Genomic DNA, 22,482 nt, shown 5'->3' on the forward strand with positions numbered 1-22,482 from the left:
TAGTTCACTTAAAGCAATCAAAAGCAATTCATTATTGTTTAAGGATAGTGTGTTGTCAGGTGACTATACAGATTTAGCCCTCGCTGGCCTTTTCCATCTACTTTAAAGCTGCAACTATCAATTATTTTCATTCTCAGTTAATCTGTTGATTATTTTCTTGATTAATCGATTAGTTGTTTGGTCTTTAAAATGTCAGAAATTGTGGAAAAATGTCAATCAATGTTTCCCAAAGCCCAAGATGCAACCTAACATGTTTTGTTTTGTCCCAAATCAACAGTCTACAACCCGAAAATATTCAGTTTACTATCTAACTATATAAAGAAATGAGAAAATATTCACATTTAAGAAGCTGAAAACAGAGATTTTTACCATTTTTTCTTAAAAAAATGACTCAAAATGATTCATTTCAGCAATGAATTTTCTGTCCTCCTACTAATTGATTAACTGACTAATCACTGCAGCTCTAAACTACTTCTTCTACTCTGTTCCAACTTTGTGATTTTCAAGCTCATCTGTCAGTCTGGGATACAGACGTTCAGTACAGACACAACAACTAAACCAAGACAAGAGACATAACGAGCCACATGGTGACACTGCATGAACGCTGGCCACCGACCAAAATGCAAACTAAACTCACTATGAGAGAGATAAAAAATGTAATCTAGCACAGATATCTAATCCATGAAAAAACAGCTTTTACTCTATAGTGACCTCACGTACTTCTCAATATTTTGATGAGAGGATGAAACAGTTTTATGTACTTTTTTTTTTTCTAGCTAACGTTTTGTTGAGCGATCAACAGTGAAAATGTGTTCTGAAACCCCACATTGTATTAATAAAAAAACAGAAGCTTTCACACACACACACACACACACACACAAACACACACACACACAAACACACGCATGTACACAATAAGCTGCGGGGAGGGACAGACGCAGCCGCTGCCATCTGCTCCATTCAGTTAAATGCTGCGCTGAGTGGTGCTGAGCGAGAGTCTCCATACATCAGTACCATTCAATAAACACTGTCACTACTCGAAGCTGCACACCCACACACCAAATGAACATGTACAAACACACACACGTAAACAGATACTCCTCATGTGAACACTTATAGGTTACTCATTAACATATCTAGATAAGTGACTATAAACACTCACGCACGACTGGTGATCACACACGCACACACCAACTAAATGTGCAAACAATCAGTGCTCGCGCAAGCACTAAATGATCCTTTACACAACAAAAAAACATAACCAGCTCAATAAAACTGCACATCCAAACAAACAAGAGATCCACGGATAACAACAAGAGCTCTTACCCATCAGTTGTGCCTTGCTGTCCGGTTGTTGCGTGTTTGTGTGTGTGTGTGTTTGTGTGTGTGTGTGTGTGTGTGTGTGTGTGTGTGGTGTACAGTGTCTGAGAAAGAGAGAGAAAGTGTGTGCTCGTAGCCAAAAAAAAAAGTGCAACTCTGAACAGAGCTGTAAAGTCCGCTGCGGCGCCGGATACAGCAGACCGACCTGGTTTTTCGTAGTAAGAACGGATCTCTCTCTCTCCCTCCCTGTCTTTCACACTCTCTCCGTCTCTACCGCTTCTCTCTCTGTTTCTCTCACTGACGTGCTTTGGTCTGCCCTCCGGCTGCCACTCTCTCTCTCTCTCTCTCTCTCTCTCTCTCCCTCCCTCTGCTCCTCTGGTCCCCGCCCACTCTCTCTCTCTCCTTCTCTCTCTCTCTCTCTCTCTCTCTCTCTCTCGCTCTCGGTGACATCAGAGGGCAGTCTCAGGCATGTTGAGCATTTTATGGGAGTCTCTAGTTTTTTCTGCCTCCTAACTCACTGATCGGCAGAGAGACAGAGGTTGTTAAGATTGTGACCACATCCTCATTTGACTAGACAAACTCTGTGCTTTCATCCACCTCCTTTTTTTTTTTTTATTCTTGGATTGAATAGTGCTAAATTTTGTACTTGCTCCTATTTGTTGATGTGTGTTACTTGTTGCACACACACACACACACACACACACACACACACACACACACACACACACACACATTTGTGGCTATCTGAAGCCCTCCTACACACCAGCAGCCCAACAGCAAAGACAGTTGTGAAGTAGATTTGATGATAATGGATACTGTACAACCACTGAAGACTCTGCAAACACGTAGTTGCTGGTTGTCCAACTTCAATGTAGCAAATGTTAGCACCTATGAGCTTTATGGGTTCATGCTTACAGTTTTTAAAACAGAAATGACATGATTGAAGTATTAACGTTGTATATTCTGAGATTGAAGAGCAGCTGGGGGTGTATATTACAAATATACTGTATATTACAAAGAAAGGATGTGATTGGGGTAAAGAAGCATAAGCACTAAAGCAACTAAATACATACAAATTTTAAAAATATAAGAAAAAGGTTATCACTAGAAAGAACATGAGAACAATAACAAACAAGGAGAGATGCAGATTTCTATACGGAGGCTGGAGAAGTGCATTACAGATGAGTGATGAGGTTTGGACTGAATGATAATGACGACCAATTAGGGCGGTTAAAGGACTCGTCTATCGAGGGGGCATCAGAGCCCGCTAATGACAAGTGCTCCTCCGGGCACCTGACGTGTGTCTTGCTGTCATATCAGCGGTTAGTTTGATACTCAGCTAATGATGGTAAATAGAAACAGGGACTCACTGAGGTGTGAATAGTGGGCGAATAAAGCGACAAAATACTGCGGGTTGGAGTGAGAACGCCACACCCTCTACAGCGCCTCTCTTTCCCCCCGCGGCTCATGACGAGTCATCGAGATATAAAATCGGCGCAGTCGAAGAAATAACCGAGATAAGGCGAGCTATTTGTTTAGTTTTACTTTCGGATTTCGTGAGACTTGCAATTAAATATTCTGGACTGTATGAGGCACGACGTTATGATCTTTTCTTGTATCTCGCTGCTGCCACAGAAATAGTTTAACGCAAATGTACACGTGTAAAAAAAATCTTGATAACTTAAAACCTGGCTTTCTAGCAAAAGTAGTAAAATGAACCAGACTTTTCTCATTAATCCATACCTCGGTTAAGGAGCCAGTCCTCTCAAGAAAAACGACACAGTAGGTCGTAATGTCAGTCCAAAAACAACCTACAGTTACCTTTGAGTTACAGATAGCATCTAGCAGCCGTAGTAATTATGACCCACGGATGTGGCGCAGTTCAGATGACGTCTACATAAGGTGACCAATTTCCATATTAGGAGGGGGTGGGTTGGGCGGCTGGTTAGATCCTAACTCACAAAAAAAAAAAAAGTGGACTTGGTGGACTTTGCTGCAGGAGACTGCTGCTCACTTCCCGCTCAAACGACCTGTGTGGTCATTTCATTTGGAAGACTTGCTGCAGTTAAGGGATACTGGGTCGCTTGAGTACACGCTGTTTACAAAAATCTGCTTACCTCAGACACCCGACAATAATCAGATTATTCAAGTGCATGTAAACACAGTAATTGTATGCATACATCTCCTCATCTAATTTGTGTGGCGTGTGTGTGTGTATTTGTGTGTGCTTCCAGGTGTGTGTGTGTGTGTGTGTGTGTGTGGCATGTGTTTTCCCCAGCTATTTTTGAAGTTCAGCATAGAATCCAGGAAGTTTTATTTGATCAGACAACACACCCACACACCTGGCTGCGATAAAAGTCTGCATTATCAGCTTGTTGTGTGGCGTTGACGTCAAAGGCTTAGCTAAGCTTCATGCAGCCATGACACTGATAACGGCTAATGCTACTGAGCCCAAACCACAATGGCATATACACACGCACACACACACACACACAAACACCTCTTCATTTTTAGCACAGGGAGAATCACTAGCAGGGAGGGCAGTGACCAGACTGAGCAGTAGAGCACCGCGTGAACTCTGAGGTAAACATTGATGCATGCCATGGACGTAAGATTAGGTAGCGACATGGTCAAAGATCAGTGGCAGCGAGCCAGCAGCTTGTCAAACAACAAAAGAACAAGGGGGGGGAAGCATGTTTTTGGCCCCTGTTATAGTACATAGAAAAAAAAAAAACATAAATTACAGTAAAGATGTACTAATCCAATACACCAGATTGGGATTGGCACAGATGTTGACCTTATTAAGCTGATCGTGTGTCATCCGTGACATAACTGATCCATATTAATACAGTTTCTTTGCCAGAGTCGTTTAAAAAAAATATATCATTGTTTCCGCAATCAGCTGGAGTATGACCTCAGTGAACGGCGACACTTGGCCTCATGTTACCATAAATGATTCCCCATGTAGTCATGTATACAATTTTTAAATTTGAGCTAAAGAGAGTACTGGTATCCGATTGGAGTTGTTATTGGGAGGAGAGAAGTTGGATTGGTGCATGTTTAAATTGTGTATCATGCAAGCAATCAAAGTGAATTTCCTTATACCAGGGATTGTCAAAGTCCTCCCTCAGACTGCCGACAGCATCCTGTAGTAAATGGTTCAAATGTTTTGTTTTAGACTTGTGGCTGTTGTGGCTTATTTTTTTATTAGCCGAGACTGTTTGCTGCTGTTCACATTTGTTTTATTAGGACAAGCATTCAGATCTCTGTGAATTAGACTCCCTGCCAAAATGTAAATTTTCATATTGAAGACCGGTATTGTAGTAAATAAATCCAAACTGTCGCTTTGCATGCTTTAATCCGACACAATCCATTCATCTATAGATTGTATTTTGCTTTGTTTGGTGGCAGTCAGGCTATTGAGCTCTGGCCTCTTCATCCTCAGAGCTCTCATCGGGTGCTGTTCTCCTTTCCTTAGGCTGGTGAATCACAGGAAGTCTAATTCCTCTTTTCTATAGCTCAGTCAGTTCTTGTAAAGGTGCACTGTCCCGAGCTCATGGCCCTACATAAATAAAAGCCCAAATTATATCCATATCCACGTAGCTGTGAGGGCTCGAGTGATTTCATCGTCCACAAGCACCCCGCGCATGGCAACGAGAACACCGACTACACATCAAGTCCTCGTGCACAGACACCACATGTAGTATGTGCAGAGACATGTGCATGGACCTGGAGTATATCAGTGACTTAATAAGTGTAGGGTATGTGTTGCACATCTTATGAAAACTTGTGAATGAACGAGTGTGTATGAAAACTCGTGTGCAGGGCGATGTGTGACCTAAAGACGAAGCGATGGATGTCTATGTGAAAGAGGGCTTGTGCAGTTATTTGTATCAGCCTGTGAGAGAAGCAGACAAGGCGATAAGTGAGCATATCCGAGATAAATAGCTCATGTAGCTATCTGCCTCAGAGTCAGCGTGTGCGTGTGCGTTAAATAATGCATGTGGCATAATGATTGCAAGGCATGCTGAGGTACACAGTGTGGCAGCCAGGCAGACAGGACTGATGAATAAGTAATGGACGGCGTCCGCCTCGTAATGTACACACACACACACACATATGCGCACACACAAGCATGCATGCAAACCATAACCACAAGCTAGTTCATGCTCAGGAGGGGGAAAAAAAAAAGACAGCAGCTCTTATTTTTGAACCTTCTTATGCTCTTGTCTTCCCCCTCCTCTCCATAGTGACAGAGGGGGGGGGGGGGGGGGGGGGGGGGGGGGGATGGTGGGTTGCTTTTTTTCATCCATCTCCCCTGAGAACCACAGACTCGACTCCAAATATGTGAGATACTGTGTCGTTTATTATTGATTTGGGTTATTTATAATACACACGCACTCTCTCTGCAACCCCCCTTACCCCCCCCCCCAACACCCCCCACCCCCTCCTTCACATCGCTCTTTCTCTCTCTGCACACTGTCCCATTGATTAATACCGCTGAGAATCTCAAAATACAGATGCTAAATTTGAAACTTCTATTCAAAACAATCATTAACCGTCCTAAAATAATCCTTTTTCAATACCTTTCTTTGTCAAATATAAACAAAGAGAGACATCGCGATGAATTTCTAATATTGACGGAGAATATGAGAAGCCACTGTTTCTGTAGCATCTTATGTCTTCATTAACAATGATATAAAACACTGCTGAAAAGGAGAGAATGTATCTGCCAGTGCCCCCACAGCTAAACGCTCTCTGTTGCTTTAAATATGTCGACGATACAAAAAAAGAATATCTGAAAAAAAGTCCATTGATAACACAGTTTTCATAATCAGCGGGTGTGTCTCTTAAAGAAGTTATGTAGTCTCCCCCCAAAGATTAAGTGACCAGGTGCACTAAATGTCGTGTTCACTGAGGCTTGCAGATATGTTTGAAATGAGGATGTGGATTGTGCGTCATATTTATGAAGAAACGGGAAGCAACAGGAATCAATGACGTGGCGGTAAAACCTGTGAGCTGTTTTCTTACACACACATACACACATTTGGCTAAAAGACAATTAACTAGTGAACCACCTACAGTAAAACATTGTTATAACTCAATAGGGCATGATTGTCCAATATGATGATATCTACAGTGGAAAAAAAAAAGATTTTGCTGAGCTGTGTCTACACAGAGAGAGAGAGTGATACCATATACCTCTGGTTGTGTTAGGCCAGTGTTTTCCAACTTTATTGGCTTGTAGTATTGGTTTGTTGTATGGGAGGCCTGAAGAGGTAAAATATATTATACAGTTATATTATGAGGGGGACAAGAAGAGATTAGAAGAGTGAAAATATAATAGTCATGTTAAACACCTCAAAAACACCCAGGTTTGGAATCTGTGTATTGGGCTGTTGTTGGCAATGTTTCAGATAAATTGGCAATGAATTGAAGAATTGTGGAGTATTTTCTGGTTATTTGGTCTATAAAGTGATTTGCAAACACCTTTCCAGAAAATCAACTATATCAAAGTATATATAATGATATAAAATTAAACAGGTTGATAGAGAATTTGAACCGTGTTGCCAACCCCTATTATGATTTATGAGCAACACCTGGTTTGAACCTTGAATAGGCATTTCTTATGTCATGGAACAATAAATCACACACATGCACATGTACAGAGGAAAAAGCCAGTGCATTGTACACTGGCACATACCCAAACACAGCCTTCTGCATGCAAGAATAACAAACACAGAACTGCCAATGTATGCAGTTAAATACAGACTCCTTTCATTTGTTCTGTTTTATACCTGCCTAAAAATAAATTGGTGTTGAATCCTGCTCTACAACCTTCATGTGCGCATACACACACACACACACAGACACACACAAAAGGAGTTCACACAACCCTCAAGTTTGCTTAAGGCTGCCAATCTGATCTACATGAGGTAACAAGCTCTACAAAAAAAAAAGAAGAAAAAAAAAAACCTACAAGAGGAATCAGCCACTAACTGTTCTGAGAAGGACCTCAAAACATCCAAAGCTTCAAAACAGCTTCTTCAAAACCAGACAAGGTAAGAAAGAGAGATGCTTTACGCTCCTGGGTGCTTTGGGGAGCTCCGTTCATTCATATTTTACACCCTCTCCTTCCGTCTCAATGGTAATGCCTTCCCAGTCTGCGCCGAGCTTGCAGCAGACAGAGAGCCATTAGCTGTCAGCGATGCTAAACTGGACTTATGAAAGATGTCAGCTTACCACACTTCTCCCTGTGCACTTAAAAATCACATGGGTCACATGAATGCCCTCTGTGCACTACAGCTAGACCCACAACTTCTTTATGGACAGAGTGCAGATTATAGCAACCTGCCTAAAACGGGCCTTATCAGTATTTCCTGTAGATGTAAACAGACATAGAGCTACCGCAGTACAGCCTGTAAAGATGGTCTCGGATATAAATGGAGGATTGCATCGACAGTGAGGGCGGATCCAGGTATTTCAAAGTGATTACAGAACAAAAACAAAGGATAAACACTAAGTAAAAGCAGCCTGTCTGGAAAAAGTAAAACATATTCAACTAATCCAATAGTGATACACAGTATCTTTGGCATTTCCTTCATCTGTGTCTCTTTTACTTCACTTTAAACAATCGTCTGGGTTTGATGGGATATCTGTGTAGGCTGGTTTGTTTATTTAGTTCATCAGTAGTTGAAGAAGAAGTCTAATCTCGAGCTTAAAACTTATTTTTCCAGTTACGCAAATATTAAATCTCTTCTCAATGACTTCTTGCAAGTTGACCCCACTTAGAAAACGAGTACGGACAGACTGCAGCCAGCAAACATGGTCTATTTCTTCTCTTAAATGAGTTTGTGGTAAAATATAGTCTTTCACTGACGGCCATGCTGTAGCCATTAGGCCGTGGGCTTGGCTGTAATGAACTGCTCTTCCCGGACTGGGGAAGACTAGCCTCTGGTCACGGTGGGGTTGTTGGTCTGAAGCTAGAAAAACCCTTTACGAGTGCAAAGCAAAAGGTCTGAACCTTGGAGTGGTCATCCATAATAGATGGAGGACTCTTCTGGATCCATGTGGTTCTGCCAGGGCTTTTAACAGCCTTTACAAAACACACCTCTGCATTAACAAGTGAGTTTAAGAGGAATTGAAAGAGCAAAGCGTGGCTGGCGTCAAATGTACATAATATCCATCTGCACATAAACAATCCCACTGTGCAACATGCAGATACCTAACTTCCAATATCTTACATCAATCATTGTAAAAACTACAACTGTATGTGGTACGCCATTATAATATTACTTGGTATTATAATATTACTTATTACCGAGCATGACAGCGGAAAAACAATTCAGATAACTGCCTGCTGATAGTATCACCTGTTGGTGTTCCACCCTAGATATTGAAGCCACAAAGACATCTGCCTTAAAAATGTAGTAAGGGTATGTATCAACTAAGTCAACGCCAAGCAAACTAAAATCTGCAGTCACAGTAGTTTATAATTTGATTGGAATATCTTAGTATAGCAGAAGGTTACCACTCCATCCTCCCACATGATATGGCAATGGGTATTTGGACTAATTACTGGGACATATGGTCCAGTCTCACCAGCTTCAATTACTTTCAATAGAATTGCTGCAATCAGTGGATTTGTTTGTGGAGGTAAATCAATCAACTTTGATAAACTTTAACACACAAATTTTGCGCTGTTGACCAATTGCAAGGCATCTTGAGTCCCTGACAAAAGAAGTTATTGGCATATAGTTGATACAATTTTATATTACCCTGCGGTGCCACGGTATGCTCATGCTCGTTTATTGGTTAACGATCAAGAGGACAAGCTTCCAGCCCCACCTATTTCACACGCAACTCACTGGTGTGAACACGTGCATAGAGAGATATTGCAAAACTCTTGTCTTATCTGATCTTATTGTAAATTTTTATCCTTGTTGTCATTAAAGTTGACTGCCACGACTGTATGCAGATACAACTATGCTAACTTTTAACCTATAGTCTGATTGCTGTGAGTAACAAGAGCTACTGCATTAAAAGGTGGATACACAAACACAACGTTTTGTTTGAAGCATGTCTCTGTACTGTATGAGAGCAAAAAAAAAAAAAAAAAATGCTCTAACAAATCAACTTTTAAAGAATTTTGCATTGACAAATACAATCTCACTCTCCAGACAACAAGGTCTTGGAAAGCCAAGCCAGTCAGCCAACATAGCAAAACACACTGTTTTATATGCAAAATTCATGACATGGTAAAAATCTTTCTCGCTCCCGCAACATCCACACAAAGACAAACTCTCACACACGCATAGTCCAACCTGCTATGGCTGTCAGGATAATGGCACTGATGCAGACAAAGTAGGTTAAGGCATTGCCTGCTCTGCTGGAAGACAAAAACAAGTCTGGCTCTGAGCACTCTACCATATTTTTTTTAGACGTGAATGTGAAGAGTGTGTGTGTGTGTGTGTGTGAGAGAGAGTGCATGTCTATTTGTAACAGGGTTGACATGAAGGCCACAACCTCAGGCTACGTCTGTAGATATAATTAGGTAATGGTACACTATCTTGTATTCCCTTTATAACTCCAATCTTTCTCTCAGGATCAAATTCAATCCCACCTCTGCTTTCTGATAGCTTCAGGTTTTTTTTTTTTTTCCAGCATGCTATCTTAAACCTATTGCTTCACTACATCGTACATGTTGTTGGCTTCCACTTTGATTTCAAATGCAGGTAAATTATTCTGAAACTATTACACAGAGGAGAAATAGAAAGATAAATTCAAGGAGAGAAGAAAAAGCAAAGCAGCGGAGATTATATTTCAGTTCATCAGAAGTTCAAGAGAACCATTTGGAAACATCCCTTGGGCAATGACTTTGACATGGTTGTTAGTGTGTGAGTGTGTGTGTGTGAGCCCGATGGTGGCTGAGCAGAAAAGAAGCAGCTGCCCACCGACTCCGGCCTACACCAAACTGGCACCGGGCAGGGGGAATCCATGCCAGGTCAGAGAGTGTGTGGGGGTGGTAGGGGGGGGCTTTGGGGGCCCATCTGGGGAACTGGCACCCGGGCTTGAGGGTGGTGTGCGCTCAAAACAGATTGTCTTGTCTTGGAAAGGTGGTGAAGTGCTGCAGGTGCTGATGGTGGTCATTGATGAAGTGTAGTGTAGTGACTAAAATTCAATACAATCTTTTGAATCTTTAATTAGGACTACGATCCAATAGGAGGGCAAAGAATTTGTTATGATAATTAATGATTATGCTTGATTATAATGCTTCAGTGCTGTACACTTTAATTATGTTGCAACATGAGAACTTGTTGCAGCTTTTAAGCTGAATAAGTGAAATTATTTGTTGGAAAACCGAGAATTTGGTACATTTTTATTGAACTATGATTCAAAAGTAACTTAATGTTTTGACTCACCATAGATACTACTTTATCTTGAGGGGGGGCGGGGGGGGGAGATTTTCTTCCCCATGAGAGTTTGAGCATCAACTGCAGTAAAAGCAGAAATAGTTGGGATTGTGTACAGAAAAGAGAAAAAGAGAAGCAGATGACAAGCAAGAGTGAAAATAAGGCTTGTTACACGAGTGAATGATCTACCGACTTAACCCCCCCCCCCCCCCCCCCCCCCTCCATGTGTAGGGCATGTTCTTTTATATTAACAGGGTGAGAGCAAACGCAAAAACACATTTTTACAATGTCAGATTTAAGGTCAAGCATTCAGTCACGCGCACACACATGTCCACAAAACTAGATTTTCCAGTGAATAGGGAGCGAGGCAGCAGGGGCCTGGCCGACAGACAAGTGTCTTCACGCGGTCATGGTGACCTACAGACGGGGTGTCCTCTGGAACACACCAAAGATTCAAAGCAAGGCGGAAATAGAGGAGAATAACTGCAGACGGTGTTATCACAGTTCTGTCTTCTCAGAAAAGGCGCTGACAGTTCATCACTTTCTTTAAAAAAATCACGAGAAAAAGAACCCAGAAATCAATAATTCACTAAATGCCCTGCCTCCTTTGAAGCTTCAGAGCTGTGAGTTTTGAGAATGTGCGAACCAATCAAAAGTGAGGAAGTAAGTTTGAAATCGATGTTTTAAATGACACCGTTTTTGCTGGTACACCTGCTCGTTAAAGGTACATTATGAAGGATTTTGTTGGTTGGTGTCTGTAAACGCACAGCATTCAAAGTCGGCCCCTCCTCCCTGGCTGGTCGAGCGAGTTATAGGCTTTTTTCCGTACACATGTGCTGGCTTGGCTTGGCTTGGCTTGACTTGGTTTGACTCGGCGTGTCAGCCCAGCACGACAGGAATTTGCATATCCATTACAACAGAAGGTGTGTCTTTAACTGATGATGCACTTGTCTTGAGTTGAAAGCAGCAGGCTGTGACTAGTGGTCAAAGTAACTGTAAAAATTTCCTATAAGTTCTTATTAATTAAAAGCCCTCTGTTAGTTTGTCAGTAGAAAGCTTTTAATATGAAGCAGCAGCAGGAAATATTTTTATCCGCAGTAACTTCTGGCTCCGACACGGCTGAACGCGAAGGAGCAGTAAAATAAAGCGGATATCTAAATGTACAAACAGAAACACATGAGAGAAACTGAACTTCAAACCACAGAGATTCATTTTCTATAAAAGTACTGAGAGCTGAACACACAGAGGCTTTTAAAAAAAACATGCTTTCTCTTTGGTCTCGGGCGCAGATGTGAGTTGAGTCTCACAACACAGCGGGAGAGAAGCAGGAGATGGCCGTGGTCAACGAGACATCACCGCAACCCACTCGGAGGCGGGTCGGACACGTTTTCGGCCCGACTCCGGAGATCGTTCGTCTTAGGTGATACTCGGCACATCTCGGCGTGTTTAAAATGTGTGTAGATAAAGCAGACACACAGACCAGCGGCTCTTTATACATCCATGACACAGAGACAGAGAGCAGAGCGGAGTGGATGAGAGAGACAGAGACGGCGATGTAACCTGGTTGCTACGCTATGAGTCCCCGACCTCACACCCTGCGCGCTGTTATTGGCTCGGGGCTTACACACCCACTGCCCAAAGGTTGACGCCCAGAAGCATCCCGAACACAGTAAAACGATAAGAAAATAAGAAAATATAGGCAGAGGGCAGAGTCTCCCTAGATAAATACACTGCCACACACTTCTAGGGGGTCATAAATGTTGATTGAGTCCATCCATTATTTAGGAAAATCCTGCGTAGTATACCTTTAATTTAATTATCTAATCAGCCAATTACATGGGAGCAGCTCAGTGAAGAATGGTTCAAGAGTTCAAGTTGTTGTTTAAATATCTCAAAACCTCCTATTTTCACACACAACAGTCTACGGGGTTTTACAGAGAATGGTGCAAAATATAAAATAAATTGTCCAGCGAGCAGCAGCTCTGTGGGCCAAAATGCCTTGTTATTGAGAGAGGTGAGAAGAGGCCAGGCTAGTTCGAGCTGACAAGAAGGAAACAGTAACTCAAACAGTGGTATGCAGAAAAACATCTCTGACGTGGAAGGGATATAGGAGCCCTGGCTTCCACTCCACAGTAGAGGAATTTAAAAAAAACATCATCTGGTCTGATGACTCTCGATTTTTTTGCGTTGACTCGCAGATGGCAGGATCAGAATTAGACATCAACAACATGAATCCATGGCTACATCCTGCCTTGTGTCAACCATTCAAACTGGTGGTTGTGAAAGGTGTGGGTAGTATTTTCTTGGCATGCGTTGGCTATTTTAAGTCTGACTTAAAACAATAGTCAGGTGCCCATATAAACACTGAAACAGGTTTTGACTCAGCAGACTGAGATCGTAAAACCAGGTGGGTACCCTGTAAAGTTCAATTCTTTGTGTTTCCCTCGGACAGTTTTTTCTTGTTGAGCTGCTCATTGTTCATGCATACTTATTATTGACAAGTTTAGTTAGATAGTTTGGAACGCATTTTAATACAGAACTGTAATGGCCGGTATGGACACCCAACTATTGTTTGAAAACACAACAACATAGACATGAAAAGGAGAAAAAGAAAGAAAACTTGAGAAACTAATTGAAAAACAAGGAAATTCTCCCACATTTCATTTCTATCTGTGTCATATATCTCTAATCTTCTGATTAACATCATTTCATAGGACAGTGATTTAGTTAACAAATTAATCCATTCAATGAAATTGGGAGCTTTAGGGCTTTTCCAATGTCTTCTTCTAGTTCGAAAATCAACTTAAAAACATGTGAACCTATCCTTTAATACCGACAGAGGGATATTTAAATACTGCAGCCTACTTGAGATTTGTTGCCAACCATGTGCATCCAATTATGACCACAGCCCACACATCTTCTGTGTCATCTCAGGCTGGTTCCACAAACATGACAATAAATTCGGTGAACTTCGATGCCCTCCAGTCACCAGATTTCAATCAAATATAACATCTTCGGGTTAAAGTGGAACAGGTGATTCACAGCATGAATGTTAAGCAACGATTAGTCAAAGAAAATGAATCTGCAACTATTTTGGTAATCGAATAATTAGAATGTTTCAAACAAAAAGGCAAAATATTCTCTGAGCAACAATATTCTCTGACATCACCATGGGCTCTGACAAATTGTGAATGCAACTGTTTCACAATTTTAACATCTTATACAGATTAGCTGATGATAAATATAATCGTTAATTGCAGCCCTCACGTGAAGGCGACAAATCTGCAGCGATTGCAGGATGCTATGATGTCGACATGGAGCAGAATCTCTAAGAATACGTTTCTAGCACCTTGTTGAATCCATGCCACAAAGAATTCGAGCTGTTCTAGGGACAAAGGGAGGTCCTACACAATACTGGAAAAGGTCAACATAATAAAGTGGAGATAGTGTGTAGAGTGTGTAGTCCAGCTGACTGAACATGTAAAATGGCCAAGCGAGCGCCGAAATACAAATCACACACTGAGAAATGAGAAAGAGGAGTTGAGTGAAGCAGCAAGAGAGGGAGGTGGTGGCGGGGTGTGTGTGTGTGTGTGTGTGTATGAGAGAGAGATATAGAGAGAGAGAGGAGGGAGAGAGATGATATGCTGAGGGTCCAAAAATATGTTTCTCTCCACTTTTTGTGGTTTCCTTTCCAGAGTTTTGAAATGGTAATGAGCCTACTGATATTTGCATAATGTGCCTTTCCTCATCCCTCTTTTTCTACTTATTCAGGCACTCTTCTCCTCAAATTGCCGTTCTCTTCCCATCTCTCTCTCTCTCTCCCCCTCCTTTACCGTCTCCACCTCACCTCTATTCATTGCATATATTCTACCTACTCCTCCCCTCCCTCCCCCCTCTGTCGGGTTCTTAAGTGCTCATAGATAATTGAAAAGTCTAAATAAAGATAAGCTGTTCAGTCAGAAGATAGAAGCTGGCCAACAGGTCTGCCACTTCCTGTGTGAACAGCTCTTCATCCTACTCGCTCTCAACTTGCTCGCCGCCTCACATGCTGCTGCTGCTAAGCCTTAATATCAGCGCTGTGCAGACAGAAACTGGACACGGGCACAAAGCCTTAAGACTAAAAGACTATAAAAGACAACTGTCACGTTTCTTGACGATTACCGATGCCGCACACCAGGCCCTGATGAAAGCAGCCATGACGAAGCCCTTCTCTGTGAGCTACAAAACCACTTCTGCTCCTTTCTTCCCTCTTTTCTTCTACTTTCCCGAAACCTCTTCTCCCAATTTGTTCTTCCTCTCTTTCCCCTCCTTCTTCGTCGCTTCTCTCACCTTCCCCTCCTTCCTCCTCACTCCCTGCAGCGTCTGTGCTCTGACAGTTATGTGTGAGTGGAGCGTGGGCTGCTGCTAATTTGTGCAGAGTGGGAGAAAGCTGTTTTGGCTTAGGGAGAAAGAGCCTTGTTTAGCCTATACAGTGGGATTCTCAGATACATGCTTGTACACACACACACACACACACATTAACACACACACACGCCCATCCATACATGTTTGTCTAGTCTTCACTCCCTCTCCTAATGTCACTTGTGCAATCGCAGATACAAACAGATGCTCCAGTATGGCGTTTAATTAGTTTCAAAACCCACGCGCATAAAAACCCGGCACGTCAATGAGCGCACAGAACAGTATCCGCGAGGAGGTAAAGCGTCCTCGCACAAGCACGGGGCTGTGAAGAACGCAAGCTTGACCCTTCCTATGCCCTCACAACTGATCAACACTTGCTTGCTTGACAAATTAACTTTTGAGATTTTGGAGGTGGGGGATGGAAAAGACAGTCAGCTCCTTTGATTCGTCACTTTTACTGACTGTGACCTTTGATTGGCTGTTTGGTTCGATCACTGACACAGTCGAAGACAGACACTTACCTGAGGGAACAAAAGGAAACATAAATAATGATATTTAGCAGCTGATTCTCTGTTTTTCTATCACTTACGCTTATGAAAAAGTGTTAGGCATCGCAGCAAAATCCTTAACGCTGTTAAAATCCGCTTTCAGATTTGAGAAACCTTTATTTTGCTTATGAAAATTTTCCATCCAGACCACATTTGACTGAGTCCTGATCAAAAACGACTATACTTAGACTGGATAAGATAACCAGGGAGACTCTGGTGAGTCATTAAGTTTAAGATTTGTGAAAATTGAAAAAAGGGGCGATTTCACCACTTTTTTCCTATCCAAATAACTTTTCTACCTTTGTTTTGAAGTGAGAAAGAGGAACTCTACACGGCCGTAAGCAACAAAATGGAGAGATGTTAAATCTTGCTGTGAATTGCTTTCCACAAGATTAGTGAAATTGCCCTTTATTGTGTTTTCACAAAAATAATAAAGGTTTCACAAATCTGAAAGTGGGTTTTAATGACTCTCTGGAGTCTTCTTGGTAATCTAGTCCTGATTTGACAGGACTAAGTATAGTGGTTTTTGTTCTAGACCTGGTCTAATGTGGTCTGGATGGAGAAATATCAGTGAAATCATCTTTTTTTTCTGTTTTCATTAGCAAAATAAAGGTTTAAAGAATCCAAAAGTGGGTTTAAACAGCATTAAGGCTTTTGCTATGATGCGTAACACTTTTTCATAAGTGTAAGTGGTGAAATAATGGAGAATCATCAGCTTAATATCATTATTTATGTTTCCATTTGTTCTCTCAGGCGACTGTCTGTCTTCGACTGTGTCCGTGATCAAAGCAAACAGCCAATCAAAGGTCACGGTCAGTAATCTAAGTGGTTCCATCCCCTCCTTCAAAGTTTCAAAAGTCAACTTGACGAGCAAGCGAGTGTTGAGCGGTCGCGAGCGTGTAAGGAAGGTGGAGCTCGTGCTCGTCACAGTCCCGTGCTCACGGGAATGCACTTGTGCACACAGAGCTGAAACACTCTCTTGCGAGGATGCTTTTCCGCTCGCAGATACTGTTCCGTGTGCTCGCATCACGTGCACGTGCCTGGTTTTTATGTGCACGGGGTTTCGAAACTAATTAAACGCCATACTCCAGCCCACATTCACATTTAAGTGTGGATGTGACTCTGAAAGGTGCTGACTTCTGTTCCTCTTACAGTACCTCCTCCTGTGCAGAATTTAGTCATCCTGATGAATATGCACTCAAATCTGTCTCCCTCACTGAGTCTTCATCATCCTCCTCCACCTCTCTCTTCCTAATTTTCAAAATTTAGTCATTCTCTCTGATTAACGTTCATTCTACTTTTGATCATCCTAAACTTTTCAAACACTCTCTCTCTCTCTCACACACACACACACACAGACTGGTGACTTCTAGGTCACCAGCGCCGACTGCAGCTGTTGGCATCTCGTTAGGTTCTGTGTTGAAATGGACTTCGCAACATAGGACAAACACACACACACAGGAAGTGTTATTGTTTCTCTTGGCACCCAGTTAATTAATTCTAACACATCTCATGAATGTGTTAATAGAGCATTGTATTGTACTTATTCCAATAAAATAAAATGCTGTTGTCCTTTTTTTTTGGCAGGCATTGAAATGTTTAGTTATTATTAGGGCTGCACCCAGCTCTGAATTATCCAAATCTAATTTGAAGCAGTTCAGTCCAATGATTTGACCACTGAAGGACACAATGATCAGACCGTGTATTAGACTGAACACCTGAGCTGATTAAGTCCTCTCTAGATCATTCAGATTTGGCTACACATTGCGGAGATGTGTCTGCACTTTCTCATCATGCCAGCTATAGTAGAGAAAGTGTGCGATGCCTTGAGTCTGCCATTTGTCCATATTTTTTTTTAAGAAAATTTCTTTTAATATTGCTGACATTTAGAAAGCAGTGGGAACCCTGTTGAGAGTCAGTAAAGGCTACAAATAAATTTGAATAAAAACTGAATATAACTGATATTCTGTCTAATTTACTACAGAAAAAAAAACACACTCAACATATAAAGTATCTATGTGTGTCACCTTTCCCATTCAAAAGCTGCAGCTACACAACATCACCGACTTTAAAGGACCAGTCCTACATATCAGACAGTGTTCATCTAATCTGTAATTAATGTGATTTGTAAATCTGTTTCTGACATGCCGTTTGAGAAATATTTAGTTTAACTTTTACTTGTTTTGTTTGTTTGTGTGAATGTTCCTGTATTGTAAAAGATACTTGTAAAGGACAGCTGTCACATGTTCATCTCTGGTTGTCACCGTCGGACCATGCTGTGATTTACGATGACGTTCTATACGCTTCACTTCAAAACCATAGAATTACATAGAATTACATAGAATTACATCACTTCATTACCGAATGAAGTTGAGTTTCAGTTTCACTTCTCTGCTTCTCTCGACATGCTCACTCGCCCACACATGCAAGCTTTCTCTCTCACCTCATCAGTCACAAATGACTTGTAAATGTCAATATCACTGAATTAATTTCAATCCCTGTTAAACACCACTGGTCACATAAGGCAGTTGTCTAAACAGAGTTCAACCCGGGTCGGGGTCGTGAAGGAGGGTCAGGTGACACGTGTTTAGATAGACCATCACTGTGTTGGTTGAATGTCTAAAAGGCATTAAAAGGCTGGTCATTTTTATCATCACAGCTTACAAAGGGAAATGCTTTGAAATTCTAGCTCTGCATTACTGATGAATCTCATCTACACACCTTATTTTTATGTAAAAAAACATGGTTATCAATGTAAATAATTCAATTTTCTTCATTTCTGAAAAGCTGACCTTGTAAGTACAAACTCCAAATGTTCCACACAAGCAAAAAATAGCATTAAAAGACCATGAAAATGTGCATAACACTGTTTTATTACTTTTTAAAATCAGATAAACCTCATATAATTCCAAGCCTATTACATGACCTACTACATATGTTTGTATGTGTTACGTGTATACCTCTGTCTGTGTGTTTATATGCAGTTACATGTGTCAATGCCTGCAAGCAACCAAACATGCTATTAACAGGCTATGGCTCCAGGTTTTGGCCGCTATATCTGTGACATCACTGCTGCATCAGCATTTTGCTCGCACCACATGGGACAAACATACCGCATGTGGGTTGATGACATGCTGATGTGGCGTGATCATCCCACGTTCCTGTCAACAGGAGCGAGAAGTCCCAAAGAAAATGTCTCGTTTCACGTGCACTTGTGCGCTGACATGTACGTTCTAAAAAGGAGCGGGTCACTGAATTATACATTGCAATGTACTAAAAACGACGTGCGGTGTCAGCTGGTGGAAATTATGACATACTCAAGAGTAAATGATAAGTTTCCTCATAAACAGACACTGACAGAGTGTATTTTTGAGCCGTACATGAGCCGGCTAAGGCAACCATGATATCACCAAATCCCCTATTGAGCACTGATGTCCTGCAATCACCTGTGGAGCATTACACATCAGAAATGACTGCATCAATCACTCAGCTCTTCGTGAGTGTATTTCTGAAGGCTCTGAGTAGGCAGGCAACAGAGTCAGTACTGGTATTAAGACCAGAAACACCAACCAACAACACCTAATACCTAGAAACAAGAGGAACCTGAACCAATATGATATCAAGTAAAATCTAAGTAATTTCTTCTGTTTACAGTTTACAGTTTACTCAAATCTACTCAGATCTACACAATCTGGTGTTTTTTTGCACTGTGATTCTCATAAATCACTATTCAATGTCAAACTGTGGCTTGTGTGCTCAGCCAGGGTACAGCAACTATCACTGCTCTTGCAAAACACCGAGGAGAATGCATCACTTCCCAGAAAAGCTAACCTGTTACTTCATGTTTAGGAGAGTAAATGCTCAGTCTTTCATGGACTAGGTATAGGTTGAATCACAATTTTGTTCAATCGATCTATGGCAGAGATTCAAACAAACACACTATATGATGTCATATTAGATTAAACCGAAGATCCGCGACGAGATGAAACCTGTTTAGAACGTTAAAGGGAAAAGTTGCGGCGGTGTAAACTGGTCCATCTCAGTTTGATTCAAGCCGACTGGTGGCTTCGCCTGTGACTCGGCTTGCCAAATTGCCAGTGGCTGGTTTTAGAACGGCTAAAAGGCACATCACCTGTTTTAACAGTCGATCAGCTTGCAGCGAAGTCAGCTGGTCGAGTCAGTTACAAACTGTCTGCTGGTTGAAACGGCAGAGTTTGGACGGAGGGAAGAGAGGTTCATGTTTTTTAATGTTTTTGTCGTTTCATCAATAGTAGAACTGCCACTGTAGCAAGTAACTCACTATCCTCATTCATATTTTAAGACACTACAAATTATCCAGCTACAAAAAATAGCCTGAAAAGCCGGCAGTTAAAACGGAAGTACAGAGAGTCGTTGCTATGGAAATGATACACCATCTCATCTAGTCGCATTGATGTAAACTGGCAGGTTTCAGAACGTTGCAGACTGGCGCGTTGCCAGTAGTTCTAAGTTTCAACTCGTCTCGTGAATCTTTGGTCTAAACTGGCCTTTAATCAATCATAATAAGATTCACTCAGGCTTCTAGTCTACTGCAGTGTAATCATGGTGCTTAAGATTTATGTCCATTCAGGTTTTAATTAAAGCCACTGATTTAGGTGACAGATGGAAAACCATTTGCAGCGTGGATCCCAACAGTCACGGCAGTAAGACTGAAAACCACACATGACACAAAGTCTTACCGAAATGGTTGAGTGTAGCCGGTTTAAGAAGCTCCAGAGGCTGCTCCTTGCTGGTCAAGCCACCTGTCAGAGCAAAAGTAAAAAAATGAGCTTAAATATTGTCTTCAATATGGTATCAAAACAAAGCTGCTCAGTGGACTGAAACCACCAACATCTGTCCACAGCTCCCAATGCAGAAAAGTAAAGAGAAATGGCGATATGGAGAAAACAAGAGAAGTGGGAAACGAGAGGAAAATGTGCTCTTGTCATTTGAAAATGACAAGAGCAGAGCAGAGTAATATGATATCTGTTCAACAAAAAGGGAGACAGAGGGTGAGTGAGCGAGAAACCCAACAGTGTAGCAGAAGTTTCTTTTCGAGTGTTGAATGGGTTCATCGTTGCCCCTTGTGGCTGTTGGGGAGGAAAAACTCCCACTATGACTGCGGTTCTCACCAACCGTCAAGTACCGGCGGGTGTTTTCTGCCCTCTGGCCTCAGGTGAAAGTAATGAGCCCTTTGCAGATAGGCACACCAGAATGAGGCTGCACTCGAAAACTTACTTGGACGAGTGACATAAAGGTACGATTTATGCTTTTCCAGAAGTGTTTTCCAACACAATTTTTCATTTTTACAGGGGAAAAGACTTCAAGGATGAGGACTAACTGGTTGGTTTGGCAAATATACGTCTTAACCTCCCCACCTCTCATAAAGAGCAGCCACTTCCCTGAGCTTTCCTGTGGGAACCATCCAGAACTGTCCCCATGCAGTGATGTGATGGTCCCAAACGGGGCTCTGACTGATGTCACAACTCACCAGTAACTCTGGTTCTTTCTGTTATTTCCCTCCAGTCTCTCAGCTCTTCCATCGCATTTCTTTCATGTTTCGTAAAGCTCTGGGATGAGTGCAAATTTTTCGCTTAAACTGAAACAATTTGAACTTCACGGATGCATTTTTGCCTTAATTTGTACCACTTGCGTCTAATCTAATTTATTTCCACTGGCTTTATATGCAATCGCACCGAGGTTTATTCATTTTGGCTTCTCCTGTCAATAAGTACTTGTTTGTTCTTCCACCATATTAATCCAGACTACCCGAGAAGAAATTCTAAATGAATCTGGTTCAGAAATTCACTTCAGTCTTCACCAACTAGTCTTAATCCCTGTGCAGGAGCCCAGTCCAACACGTGCTTCCATTACTTTTACAAACACAGGCCCTAGTGTCATGATTGTGCAGTTACATGTTACAGATAATAATAAAGCAACAGCAACAAATAGGGGCTTAAATTCCTAAAGGACCTATTTCTTAATATCCTGTTAGGAAATACACTCAGGCATATTTTCTTTTCTCACAAAATCCCACTTCTCTACATTCCTGCCACAATCAATGCATTTAAAAGTCTCATAAGTTCTTACAAATCTGTACATTTTTATAGAGCCTTTCGTTAAGTGCATAATCAAAATTTGTTCCACTTTGCTTCGAAGAGGCCCACAGCGAATTGAACACAATTTGTTTTATTGACTTGCCTTGTCTGAAGCTCTGAAGGGAACATAAACCGCCTCTATTCAGCTAGTATCACATATAAACATGTCCTCCGAATCATTACGAAAAAATTATGTCATACTGTATTCATGGCCCCACCTGATCTGGGTTTGGCCCCCGTACAAGACACGCAGCGTTGTTAAGAAAATACCAGGACAGTGACACATTGTTGTTGTGAAATGAAATGAAACAATGAAAATGAAACGGTGCTGACTTTCAGGACGTTTATATCCACATTTAGTCAACAGGGTGAGGATTGTAGCTCTGTATATACACGGAAATTCCTGTGTTGTAAGCTGTAAGTCGGCACTTTAAAGTCATCGTTTCATTTCAAATACAATGCCAGACAAAAGCTTGGACACACTTTCCCATTCACTTCAATGAGAAAGTGTGTCCAAACTTTTGACTGGTACTGTACAATGTAGTAGAGTGGGATTCAATACACTAAAAAAACATATCTGTGTTCCTATACTTTCTGAATGTATTATACACACAGAGCATACTATGATTAGCCGCCTGGACTGAATCATAAGCAGCCTGCAAACATGAATTTCAGAGCGTTTCC

General features: G+C 41.6%; 1 protein-coding gene across 2 annotated transcripts in view; it reads right to left on the reverse strand.

Moving 5' to 3' along the window:
• hdac4 (histone deacetylase 4) overlaps positions 1–22,482 on the reverse strand; it is a 144,732-nt gene that overhangs the window by 70,893 nt on the left and 51,357 nt on the right. The window contains exon 3 of one of the 2 annotated variants that reach the window (XM_044366013.1): positions 20,401–20,463. In XM_044366013.1, the coding sequence (XP_044221948.1) occupies positions 20,401–20,463 (63 nt within the window). Of the gene's footprint in view, positions 1–1,326; positions 1,600–20,400; positions 20,464–22,482 lie in introns of those variants that run through there. The other variant, XM_044366014.1, reaches the window with a different exon arrangement.

Source organism: Thunnus albacares, chromosome 11 (assembly GCF_914725855.1).
Source record: "Thunnus albacares chromosome 11, fThuAlb1.1, whole genome shotgun sequence".
Classification (NCBI taxonomy): Eukaryota; Metazoa; Chordata; class Actinopteri; order Scombriformes; family Scombridae; genus Thunnus; species Thunnus albacares.